This window comes from Podarcis raffonei, chromosome 11, assembly GCF_027172205.1.
Source record: "Podarcis raffonei isolate rPodRaf1 chromosome 11, rPodRaf1.pri, whole genome shotgun sequence".
NCBI classification, from domain to species: Eukaryota; Metazoa; Chordata; class Lepidosauria; order Squamata; family Lacertidae; genus Podarcis; species Podarcis raffonei.
This window is the reverse complement of record NC_070612.1, coordinates 12,240,377-12,253,087: the sequence shown is the minus strand read 5'-3', so window position 1 is coordinate 12,253,087 and position 12,711 is coordinate 12,240,377. Positions and strand designations below refer to the sequence as shown.

At 41.3% G+C, this 12,711-nt stretch overlaps 1 protein-coding gene across 4 annotated transcripts in view; it reads right to left on the bottom strand.

Annotated features, from left to right (window-relative positions):
* Positions 1-12,711, bottom strand: part of DCC (DCC netrin 1 receptor) — a 921,347-nt gene that overhangs the window by 469,707 nt on the left and 438,929 nt on the right. For all 4 annotated transcript variants that reach the window (XM_053408811.1, XM_053408815.1, XM_053408813.1 and 1 more), the window contains exon 3: positions 5,227-5,511. In XM_053408811.1, the coding sequence (XP_053264786.1) occupies positions 5,227-5,511 (285 nt within the window). The remainder of the gene's footprint in view (positions 1-5,226; positions 5,512-12,711) is intronic.

The following is a 12,711-nucleotide window of genomic DNA, read 5'->3' as shown; positions in this document are numbered from 1 at the left end:
TGCTGTCCTCTTTATCTGAAGATTTTTTATTTATTTATAAAAGCTGCGCAAAATTATTTCTCCCCTTCCCATCCCTACTGCCATTTGAATTAGTTGCTCATTGTTCTGAGACAGCCTGATGGCTATCTTTCATTTTTTTCCCCTACTCCTCCTAGCAAGATATAGGTTGCATCTAATACTGCACAAAATGAATTCCATTTGCACACCCAGGCTTCCCTTCCTCTCCTCTACCTGTGTCCCCCTAAAATCTGCTCCAGGGGTCTCCCCCCCAACCTCCACAAAACAAATACTAAACAAAATGAGAAAGTTCTGTAGGACAGGAGTGTGGGTTTGGTATTGGAGGGGATTTTACAAAACTGCCTAACATTCTCATTGGGAGGGTACCCAGGAGGTCTAGTGTAAATCCTCCACTAGTTACAATATCCGAATATTGTGGGGTTGATTTTTTTATATATATAAAGCCAGGCAGTGCCCGCTGGTCTCAAACTGCTGGAAGTAATAATAATAATAATAATAATAATAATAATAATAATAATGGGATCTAAGCAATGCTTTGGTCGATGGAACCACTGGGCTGAGCTGGCTCATCTGAATATTGTTTTATAAAGGGAAAGTAAAGGTAAAGGTAAAGGGACCCCTGACCATTAGGTCCAGTCGTGACTGACTCTGGGGTTGCGACACTCATCTTGCTCTATAGGCCGAGGGAGCCGGCGTTTGTCTGCAGACAGCTTCCGGGTCATGTGGCCAGCATGACTAAGCCGCTTCTGGCGAACCAGAGCAGCACATGGAAATGCCGTTTACCTTCCCGCCGGAGTGGTACCTATTTATCTACTTGCACTTTGATGTGCTTTTGAACTGCTAGGTTGGCAGGAGCAGGGACTGAGCAACGGGAGCTCACCGCTGCGGGGATTTGAACCATCGACCTTCTGATCGGCAAGTCCTAGGCTCTGTGGTTTAACCCACAGTGCCACCGTGTCCCAAAAGTTAGTTCAGTTTAATTAAAGAATTGGCCAAATAAGCATCTCAATTTCTTAAAATCCCATTAAAGCAATTTATTAATCAACTGAACCAATTCCATACATTTCAAGATGACTTTCACATATAGTTTGCTATGAGAACATTCAAAATCACCTACCATGGGATCAATACATTTATTGAGTGAATGGCAAACATATCCCCGCCTTTGTCTTCTTTGCAATGTAAGAAGGCATGCAAGCAGTTGTGATTAGGTATCATTTTTTTTAAATGCTTTTTATTGGTTTTCCAAAACAAGATTAAATAAAACATACACTCTTACATTCAACATTTTTGTATCTTCTTATTTATCACGCATTATCGCGCCTGGACTTCCTTCCGTCCCTACTTTGGCTTTCACAATTAAAATCCTCTCTTACAGATTCTTATTTACACTCTATCCACGTCACAAGATTTATATTAACCCTGCAGCAGTCTTTAAGCTTGTACAATTATTCCATGTATACTCAACAAATTTACTCCACTCCTATTCGAACTTTGTTACTTTTTGGTTCCGAATCTTATAGGTCATTTTTGCCAATTCTGCGTATTCAAACATTTTTGTCAGCCACTCCATTAAAGTTGGGATTTCCTGGGTTTTCCATTTTTGAGCCACTAGAATCCTAGCGGCGGTCGTGGCGTACATATATAACTTATGATCCTCTTTTCTTAATTCATCTCCTTTTATCCCTAGCAAAAAAGCCTCTGGTTTCTTTGGGAAGGTGTGATTAGGTATCAGAAGCAAAATAGGACAGACTTCGTGTCACACCAGCTGACACTGCTTGCAATTGGCTCAGTAAAGAGACTGGCAGTCTCCGTGGTCTGGCTTGAAAAACATGGCAGCCAAGAAGTGCTAAAGGGCTATGGCAACTGCCTAAGAACCCCCTTACAAAATACTATTAATATCAATGTTCCTTGTAATGGAGATTTTCTTGATGCTGCCCATAGAGCAGAAAGCCTAAAAATGTGCTGTTAGTAGACAGTAGAAAAATGCTTGTTGCAGTATGTGTGTTAGTGGGAGTCAAGTTCTAAGTCAATTAGTTAGTGAGGAAAGAGCTTGCTCATTCCTGAGATGTACCTGGCTGAATCTGGTGACTTCCTCATTAGTATTACTGGGCAGATTAGGTACATATCTTTCTGTTTAAAGGGCTCAGATTACAGCATGGGACACAAGTCATTGGCCATTATCAGGAAGATGTGGGTCCTTGTGGAGCTGCAGAATTATCAGAACATTTTGAGAAGAGCTCATCTGAGAAGAAGACTTGGGGAATTGTCAGACTTCAGGACTCAGAGTCATGGCAGGACTCTCTGCAAATTGACTTAGAACTTGGATGTGGACTTTGTTCAGCAAGGACTTTGAAGAACAGAAACCTCTCTGGAACCAGACAGGAGAAAAGCCTTTGTGTACCCTGTATGTAGTGTGTAAATACAGAGTGTGTGTTCTGTGTGTGCCAAGTAAAACAACTCTGCTTTAAAGGACTGTTTTCTGTTGGTGAGCTTAACTACTTTCTTGAACCTCCCATGACACACACAAACACAGAGCAAGATTTATAGGGTGATTATAAACACACACACCAACAGGCCTGTTGGGTGTGTATAATGTCTTTCTATAAGGTATTAAAAAAATAGACTTTTGGTATGGAGGGTCGCTATAACTGAGACATGTCTCAGAGAATTTATTCAGCCTAATGAGGATGCCTTTGTGCTTAAATGCTAAAGCAGTTCTCCTGAATGGGAATGAAGTCTTCCAGTGCTGACTGGGACCTGGGGTGCTTTATGTGGTGTTTAAGGAGCTGTGAAGTTTTAATTTCTGCTCATCTAATGTAGCTGTTGCTTAACAACCATCAAGCTCTTTATATGCAAAGCCTGTTGTTGTCTTGTTCTGGTTTTATTTTGTTTTGTTGGGGGTGTTTTTTGTAGATGGAATGGCAATTTTATTTTATTGTTCTTAATGCTGCTTTGTATCCATCTCATCCCCTCTCCCTCCCCCATCCACATTAACACCTTTATGCATAGAAGTGAATCATCTAAAAAGCCAATTGACTCCAGAATGTTAAACAAGAAATAGACTAACAAGGTTTTCTTCATTTTTGCTCCATTGATTGCCTTGGAATTGTCTCTGAATTGTAATTCTTTCCATTAGGAGTGAAGAGACAAAAGAGAAAAGACTCGAGGAAAACAAAAAGTGGAAAAGGCTCATTGTCATCTTCCGCTAATGATGATGCAATATCGTTAGTAATGAATGGGGGAAAATAGTTACACAAAAGAGCTGCACGGTCCTCAATTATTTGTTTGCTTTCTTTAAAAAAAATACCTGTATGAAAAGCTTTTAAAAATTGAGGTACCGGTAATTGAAATTAATGCATCAGTGGCAGGTTGAACCTCCAGCCCATGGAGCAAATTAGGTCCTTCAAGCCTTCCCATTTGGCCCACAAGGCCATCTGTGGGGACTTTAAAGGGGTTCCCTGTAACTGTCAATCAGCTGATCAGCAGTTAGAGGGAGTCTCTTTGAAGGCATCCTCCCAGCGCCAATCAGTTGATTGACAACCTTCTTTTAATTTTGACAGGTGTCATTTTCTGGGTGTCATTATGACATCAGCGACTGACAGGAGGGTAGTCACACCTAGGTGCCACATTTGGGTGATGGGGGAGGTTGGGATTTGGCCAGTTGGCCATATCAAGTTCCCTAGGCCTCTCTTAGTTTCTGTTTTCTTCCTATGCCTGAAAATATTCCTCTAGTGCTGAAAGCATGTTGCCCCACCACTGTTATTTCTCCTCAAGTCTTGGAAGTGTCAGTTCAGATTGCCTGGTCCAAATGACATTTCTCAGCCCTGAAGAAGTGAGGGGCATTTCAAATGAAGTTAGCTAGTGCATTGAAAACCATTGCTCTTTGGGGAAACCCGTCAGAAAACAAAGCAGAAGTCTGAAACTGTCAAACTTTACTTCTCTCAGATAAAAGCATCCTGTATTTCAGAGTTTATTTAGCAAGGACAGGGATGGATGAATCTGTCACTTTCAGTTTCTTTCAGATTCTTATTTTTCCCAGTCTTCCGCTCAGTACCAAGTTGATTTGAATTCCATTTCTGTATCAACTCACAAAGTTTACTTTTCTTTTTTAAAAAAGACTATTCAAAACTTTTGCATTTTGTGTACATTTCTCTGAATGTCTGCAATTTTAGACACACCTTTGCCCAATATTAACCTTTTTTGCAGGCGAATCCCCCATAATAGGATGTCCATTGTTTTCACTAATACATGCACTTTGGTGCACACATTTTGGATGGAAAACTGCATCAAAGAGCTCTGAGAAGTGTGAATTTCCAAGGGTAGCTGTGCTTCCATTTCATTTATAGGTTCAGGAAGCACAAAACATGTACCAGTGTTGCTATGCCAGATTTGGAGATAAGAACCCTGTTACTGCCAACTATTTCTGTGGCATATTTGCTTCACAAGGTAAGTTTGCCCCAGGCACCTCTCAAAGCTATTCTACAAGCAACCAGACCATTAATCCCCTTTTAAGCAGGAGGTACTGAAGCAAAGTGAATGGCAGTGCCAAGGTTATCCAAAACTCCAGGCAGAAGTGGGGTTTAAATCCAATACCATACTGCAACATTCCCTCATTTGGACCACATTGACTCTCCCCAATAATATATCGTATACTGAGTAACAATATTTTCTTATCCGCATCAAACAGATCTGCAGTTTTTGTTTTTGATTGTTTTTACATCAAGACTTCAAAATTGTATTTATTAGTAGTAGGTCAGCACAAAGCCCGCTGCCCCACCTTCACCACATAGTGGTTCAGAAATGAAGACGAAAATTGAATAGTTCCAGGGTCCCATGAGAAACTGAGAAATAGATTCAAAGGCTGCAGTTGAGAACACCATATATTGGTTGGTTGGTTCTTCTTGAAGCAAGACATTTCCCCTCCCCCCAGTGCTCTGGGAAGGTATTCATGGGATTTGCTTTTGTAAAGGTCACATTTACATGTTGCATGCTCTGCCCTTGTGAAGAGACCACAGTGGCAGAAAACAGGCACATAAGCTGGTAATACTTACAATTTAAATTGCAAAAAAAGGTCAATTTTCACGGGTTCACTTCTAAAGATATTCACATATTGGTGGGTAAATTTGCATTGCAAACCAGATGTAATCAGACTTCAATGCCATAACTTTAATGAGTGATTTTACATATATTTTTAAAGCTTCTTACCTGACAAAACTCTGACTTCTGCCTCGTTTCCAGTTCTTGAACTGGCAGGGTTTTTTGCAAGGCATCTATAGATCCCACCATCCCCTGCTTGAATTCTGCTAATTTGTAAAGATCCAGAAGGCAGAACTGCCACACGGGTATCACCAGGATTCAAAACCAGATCTTCTTGGTTCCTTTGCCAGTGGATGGTTGGCATAGGTTCCCCTACGACTTCGCATTTTAACAAAACAGTGTCTCCTGTAAATGCTGTGACGGAGTCCGTCTGGGATAGAAACCTCAACGGACCTGTGGAAACAGAAACAAAACACCAGCTGAAAAGAAGATCTAAAATGCAGGGGTGTCTTTCCCCCTTGTTTACTGCTGGTTTGGTTTCACTTAATTGCTCTTCAAGTCCAAATTAGGTTAACCTATTTACTTTGTACCATATTTTTTGAACAGAACTATGGTTCAGAAGTAGTTCATGAACAATATCCATCAAGATGCCAGGCAGCTGTGAAAAAGGTGAATTCCATAATAGGGATCATTTTAAAAATACAGTGAAAATAAAACTACCAATGCCATAACTTTAATGAGTGATTTTACATAGAAGGAGGAGGAGGTAATTATTCTACTCTATAGAGACTGTGATCTACTCACAGTATAATAAAAGTGGCAGTGATCTACCCATTGTCATTGCCCATAGTTGTTGAGCTTTTGTAAGGGGGATTGCATAAAATCATAATTACCAAGTAATTATTGTAGAAGTGGGGTAGGAAAGCTGGGAGGGAAAAAAATCAAATTTGACAACCAATGTGCCCCTTTGGTTTCAGATAGCACATGGGTATGCGAGTCTAAAAAGCCTGAGACACAAATTTTCACAGCCCACTAGCATCTATGGTGGCTCATTTACCCAAAGTAATGCATTTAGTGTTAGCTCTGGAAGTGCATACTTTGATTCTGACCCAGGAGTACAATATACACCAGGAGGCTAACTTTGGTCAGTATAGACTCAGGCACGCCAACTCTATAGAGACTGTGATCTACTCACAGTATAATAAAAGTGACAGTGATCTACCCATTGTCATTGCCAATAGTTGTTGAGCTTTTGTAAGGGGGGATTGCATAAAATCAATCGCCCGGCACTCCAATGCCCTCCATCCTTCCACCACTCTGAAGCAGGCTCAGTGATTACAAACTTTCACAATGCATAGCACAGGGTACGGGAAACATCACGATCGCTCATGAGAAAGCAGGCAATCACTTTTTTACTCACACGATCAACCTGGAGCACCCCAACGGTCAATCTGTCAATCGCGGTCGACCAGTTGGACATTGTTGGTATAGAGTATACACTTCCAGAGTTACCATCTTGGCTAAATTGCAAGAAGTCTCTTTAAAGATGGCACTGGACACTTCTATACCTTTCAAGAGTTAATTGCACTTTCTCATCTTCATGCTGGAGAGGACATAAGCTTAATGACATGCTTCTCCACATGTGGTGGGAGTGTACATTGCTTAAAGATTTCTAGACCCATTTTCCCCCACTACCATTCACCATTACAAGGAAACATCTTGTACCCGAACCCATGCTAGCCTTGATGTTGATGAAAAAAATCTATCAATCCAATGGTCAAGCATAAAGAGTTGAACTTCTTTCTCATGACAGCAATGAGGCAAACCATTGTCTCTAACTAGAAAAGCACCACCTTCCACCACAGAAACCTGGACCCAATATGTGTGGAAGATAGCACTTAAGGAGCGCTTAATTCATAATAATAGTTTGACAAGAGGGGTAACAAAGAAAGATGGGTTTGACTCTGTATGGTCTCAATTTATATCATTTATTAAAAATAGTACAGTAATCTCCCTTCTGTCACAGCAGCCACTATGGAGAATTGTCTTAATGCTTAAGATTGAAGTATACCCTGTGGATGTGAGCTGAATGTGTAATGTAAGATTTTCCATGTTTGTTTTGATGCCATACAAGACTTGATATCTGCACATGTATTATTTGTCTTGGAAGACAACACTTTGTCAATCAAAAGTGTGTTTTCAAAACCATAGGATATATAATAAAACAAACACAAAAGCTATTTCGCCAAGAGGATCTCTGTATTGAAGACTGGAGTGGAAAGCCAATGTGGTGTAAAGTGTTGGGAAAGGACCCAGGAGAAAAGGATTCCAATCTCCACTCAGTCATGAAGCTCACTGGGTGACCTTGGGCCAGTCACAATCCCTCAGCATAACGTAGCTCAAAGGGGATAATTATGTATGCCACCTTGCCCCTTGGAGGAATGCAATACTAAATAAATATAAGTCAGGAAATGGGGCATTCTGGCAAACCTTAACACAAGTGTCTCTTTTATTTTACTGAACTACAATATTCAAATACAGGTATATGGATAGCAATCAGCTTCCATATTCAGAGCCGGTATACCTCTGTGTAATAAGGCAAGGAACAGGAGACGACTGTTGCCCTTCTACCCTGCTTATGGTCTTCTCAAAAGCATCTGATAAGCTATTATTGGAAAACAGGGTGCTATAAAACTAGATGGGCCTGTGCTCCATTGTAGGTGGCCACTTCTCGTGTGTGCTCTTTGTGTCCTTCTGGAGCGATGTGCAGAAGAGGAAGCTCATGCAACCCTCCACAGAGTCCTCACATCTGAAGCTTGTGCTAATCCCTGTAGAAGAAACATGTACAGTGGTACCTCGGGTTAAGAATTTAATTCATTCTGGAGGTCCGTTCTTAACCTGAAACTGTTCTTAACCTGAGGTACCACTTTAGCTAATGGGGCCTCCTGCTGCCGCCGTGCAATTTCTGTTCTCATCCTGAAGCAAAGTTCTTAACCCAAGGTACTATTTCTGGGTTAGCAGAGTCTGTAACCTGAAGCGTCTGTAACCTGAAGCATCTGTAACCCGAGGTACCACTGTACGTCTCCCTTCAGGTGTTACTGGAGGGGGTCTCAAGCTTAGGAAAAGAACACATGCTTTGCATGCAGAAAGTTCAATTCCTGACATCTTCAGGAAAGACTAGGAATATGTCCCACCAAAAACCCTGCAGAGCCACTGCCAGGGACTGAGAACCTTTGGCCGCCAGATGTTGTTAGATTACAACTCCCATCTTCTCCAGAAAGTATGGTTAATGGTCAGGGATGATGGGTACTATAGTCCAGCAACATCTGGAGTGCCACACATTCCCTGGTGTAGACAGTACTGAATTAAACTGACCAATTCTCTGACTTGGCTAAAGGCAGCTTCCATGCTCTGGAATTGCAAAATCCAGAAATTTGACTTGCTCATGCTTCATCCGAGCCTCATCCTCCAACTCCTCCTCCCCCCTTTTTGATTTTTTTTCTGCAGCATTTGCTCTGTTAATTGATGCAACTGTCAAGACAAAGTCTTCCACAGCTCAACTTCACATTGTGTCTTTGTCCCTTCAGGGAAGATTGTCTCCTAACCAGGGTCTCGGAGAATAGTACACCTGCTTTTAAATTCTAATCGGAAAATGGCACACAAGCCTGATTTGCCCTACGGCTTGGTTGGCAGCCTATCAAGATCCCCATCTTCCCCCTACAGAAGGCCTAATTATTAAGTAATTAAAGTTCATTTAATAAAAAAGGGCTTATCATTTGGGGGACAGACCTTGGGGTCTGGAGCATGTGTGTGACTGTTAAATATTCAGCAATTTAGTAACAGTCAGTGCAATCCCCCAAGGAGCAGTGCTTTAAAATGCTTTGTTTGTTTCAAATTAAAGTCTGCAAGGTTATTTAACAGAAAGGAAGGACCTGTTTCCCCGCCCATTGCCTCCCTCCTTCCATTTTCAATTTGTACTACAGCTGAAGGGCAGAGGAGCAAAGTAATGGAAAGGAGCCATTTGCTTCAGTTTGGTTTAGATAATACCAAAGGGAACGAACAACAACAAAGTTGCAAAGTCAAATCTTCCACAACTCCTCCTTGAGCTTTGCCTGAGTTTTCTTTCTTACCCATATTAGGCTGGAACTACTGCCAACCTAGCAGTTCGAAAGCATGTCAAAGTGCAAGTAGATAAATAGGTACCACTCTTGCGGGAAGGTAAACGGTGTTTCCATGTGCTGCCCTGGTTCTAAGCTGCCAGAAGCGGCTTAGTCATGCTGGCCACATGACCCGGAAGCTGTACGCCGGCTCCCTCGGCCAATAAAGTGAGATGAGCGCCGCAACCCCAGAGTCGGCCATGACTGGACCTAATGGTCAGAGGTCCCTTTACCTTTACATGTGGGGGTTGGGGGTACTGCACTGAGGACATGGGGCACAGGGACAAAGCTCAAACTTTGGGAAGAGGACTCAGGAGATGGGGAACGCAATGGGGATTCAAGAAGGCAGCAATTTTCATTCTGGCCTGCATTCATCAGAATCAGCACCACTTCCATTCTGCTGCACTTCAGTTTCCACCAAACACCATGTTATTCATCTCACTGTCCAATACTTAACCATAACTTGGGTAACTGATCTTCTTGGCGATCATTCGCAGCTGAGTAAGATTATCTTCTTCCATAAACACGGTTTTAACAATGAGTCCATAAGTGACTGTGGAGGCCAATTCTGGATCCACACATCCTTCAACAGTAGGAACATTGGTTTCTTGACGGGAGTTGAACACAGTGTGAATTTGCCAAGCGTGCCTTCCTCTTAGCATGTTTCTCCCTTGTGTCCTGAGTTTGAGGGTCTTCAAAGCCCATGACACCTTTGGTAAAGGTGCAATTGGAGCGCTCGCAGGCAAGTGTTTCCCAATTGCTGGTGTTTAAATTACATTTTTTTTTAGATTTGCCTTGAGACAGTCTTTAAACCTCTTTTGTTGACCAACCACCAGCATTACGTTTTCCATTTTGAAGTTCAGAATAGAGTAGTTGCTTTGGAAGACAATAATCAGGCATCTGCACAACATGACCAGTCTAACGAAGTTGATCTTGAAGAATCATTGCTTCAACACTGGTGATCTTTGCTTCTTCTAGTACACTGGTATTAGTTCGCCTGTCTTCCCAAATAATGTATAATTTTTTTTCGGAGACACCGTTGATGGAATCTTTCGAGAAGTTGGAGATGGCATTTATAAGTGGTCCATGTTTCACAAGCATACAGTAAGGTTGGTAGTACAATAACATACCCAACTGTATAAGCAACTTTCGTTCATTTTTATGTAAAGGAAATGTCAAAACCATGTAAAAAGAAAGTAATTAATTCCTTATCATTTGTGGACTTTGAAACAATGACGTGAACAAAAACTGATCACATTCACATGACTGATTTTTATTCTGGACCACAACCACTGCAGCAATTTCCATTTCACTGGCCATGACAGTGCAGGCAATGAGACCTGAAGCACAACCCTGGCCAGAAGCTGTGAATGGTCCAAGATTCCAACTCCTTACCAGACGAGGACCCCAGATCCAAGAGAATTGGCTTCCAAATAGCAAATGAAGCAGTCATTGAGCTGGCTATATTGCTAGAGAATTGTATCTAACTCAGTCAGAGATGGGGGTGGGGGTGGGCTGGATCTAGTTGGTGGGCCAGATCCTTACTTTCCCCACCCACCCCCACAAACAGTCAATGATCCCACTAACAATCAATGAGTCACACTATGGGAAGCTGCCTTATAATCTGACAAACTAATGATCCACCTAGCTCAGGATTCCTTACTGACAGCAGCTCTCCAAGATTTCAGACATGAGTCTCTTTCAGCTGTCTGGATATTAAACCTGGGACCTTTTGCAAAGCTGGTGTTCTACAGCAGAGCTACAGGCATTCCCCTAAGCACTCTGCAGCTTCCAATGCACTTGCAAATGTATTTATTTGGTGCAGGGTGTTGTTGCTGTTGCTGTTGTTATTTTAGGAGCAGGGTTTTTACCTGGGGGCAAATTTGAGTTTACAAAGTGGCAAAGAATGGTACATGTCATTTTCTTTACAGTAAACCTTTATCCAGCACTCTGCAGTCTCCCTGGCTGCCAGAACTCCTGATATGAAAAAGCTCCACGGAAAGGATTTATCCAATGGATAAATCCACAAGTTTTCCCTGTGCTTTGACCAAAGTGCAGGCACTTTGGAAGGCTGTGGAGTGCAGACCCCTGGACAGCTGATTTACAGAATGAAAGAAAGGACACTCACAACATTCCAGGTCACCTCAAGAGTAAAGTAAGCAAAACAAAGGACCAGACCATTTGCATGAGAATTTCACTGAAATTCCCTCTTCGCTTTGAGAATTTTCAAATGCAATTGCTTTTCACATTAAGTGATGGACAAAGGTTGGTGTGGAAACAAGGTATTTTTTTCAGCATAGGTCTAGTTCTCAAGTTCTTATTTTGTAGAGCAGCCATTAGTTGTCCCTTTTCTAAGTTTAATAATATGAATGAAGGGTGTTTCTGCTCCTATTCATTTTCAGACCTGACATTCTTTTTTTATCATCCACCAGGTTTTTTTTACCCAAACCTGGTGTATTCTTACCAAGATTATACATGGTGTTTTCTTACCGATATTATACATGGTTTGTCTCGCAACTGAGTCTAATTCTTAGTTAAATAGCTCACTTTTTGCTGCTTCCAGTCTTGAAATTTCAAAGAATTATTTCTCATTGTATCTAGTCTAAAGCCTATCATTCTTGTGCACCATTAAACAAATTGATGTGTCCCATTGAGATTGGTGCAGAAGATTAGTCGTTCTGCTGCAAGGAAAGTACCTTACATTTGGTGTTGTATCCTGTTTAGTGTTGCTAATAAATGTGAACATTGTGTGAATTGGCACTTCTGATTCCTGGTGGGATACAATACAGAAGCAACAGAAAAAGAACCTGAGAAAAAGAAACCCAAGAATAATGGGGGGGATGAGTAGTTAAATAAATATAATGTGCAGACAGGCTAAATTTTTAAGAACAATGGTCTAAATGGCTCTGTTTCTGTGTCTGCAAATCCCATCTTTTGAAAAACTATAAGCGGAAAATCTCAGTGGAAGTAATAATATTGATGCAGAGTTTCCAGTAAATCTGTGCAATTCAGATTTCTGATTTAGAAGAACCTACTGGGAGAAAATTGGTGTTAATCATATGCATCTAAGAAATGCTTTTATAATGGAAAGCTAAGGAAGCTACTTCACATCGGGGGGGAGGGGAGAGTGATAACCAGAGTCTTATTTTTATCAGGTTTGTTAGTACAATTCACCTGATGTTTGAGTTGTTCGACAAAAGGCAATGAAATATACTTTAGTCACATGCCATTTACAACACTGGGAAAATTACTGTCATTTCAAGAGAAGTAAAAAAGGTGACACCAGAAAGCATAGAGGATGGGAATCTCAAAACAAATCTCCCTGAAAAGCAAATCATTTGTATAGTTTGATAGTGCAACAAAAAGCCACCAAGTGTATTTTGCCTAAAGCAAGCTGATTATGGAGATCCCTGTTCAGCTCAGATACCTGCAGAAATGTTAAGATGAAGACCACAGAATTTTAATCAGATTTGCAACATTTCTTGGCAGGAAGGTT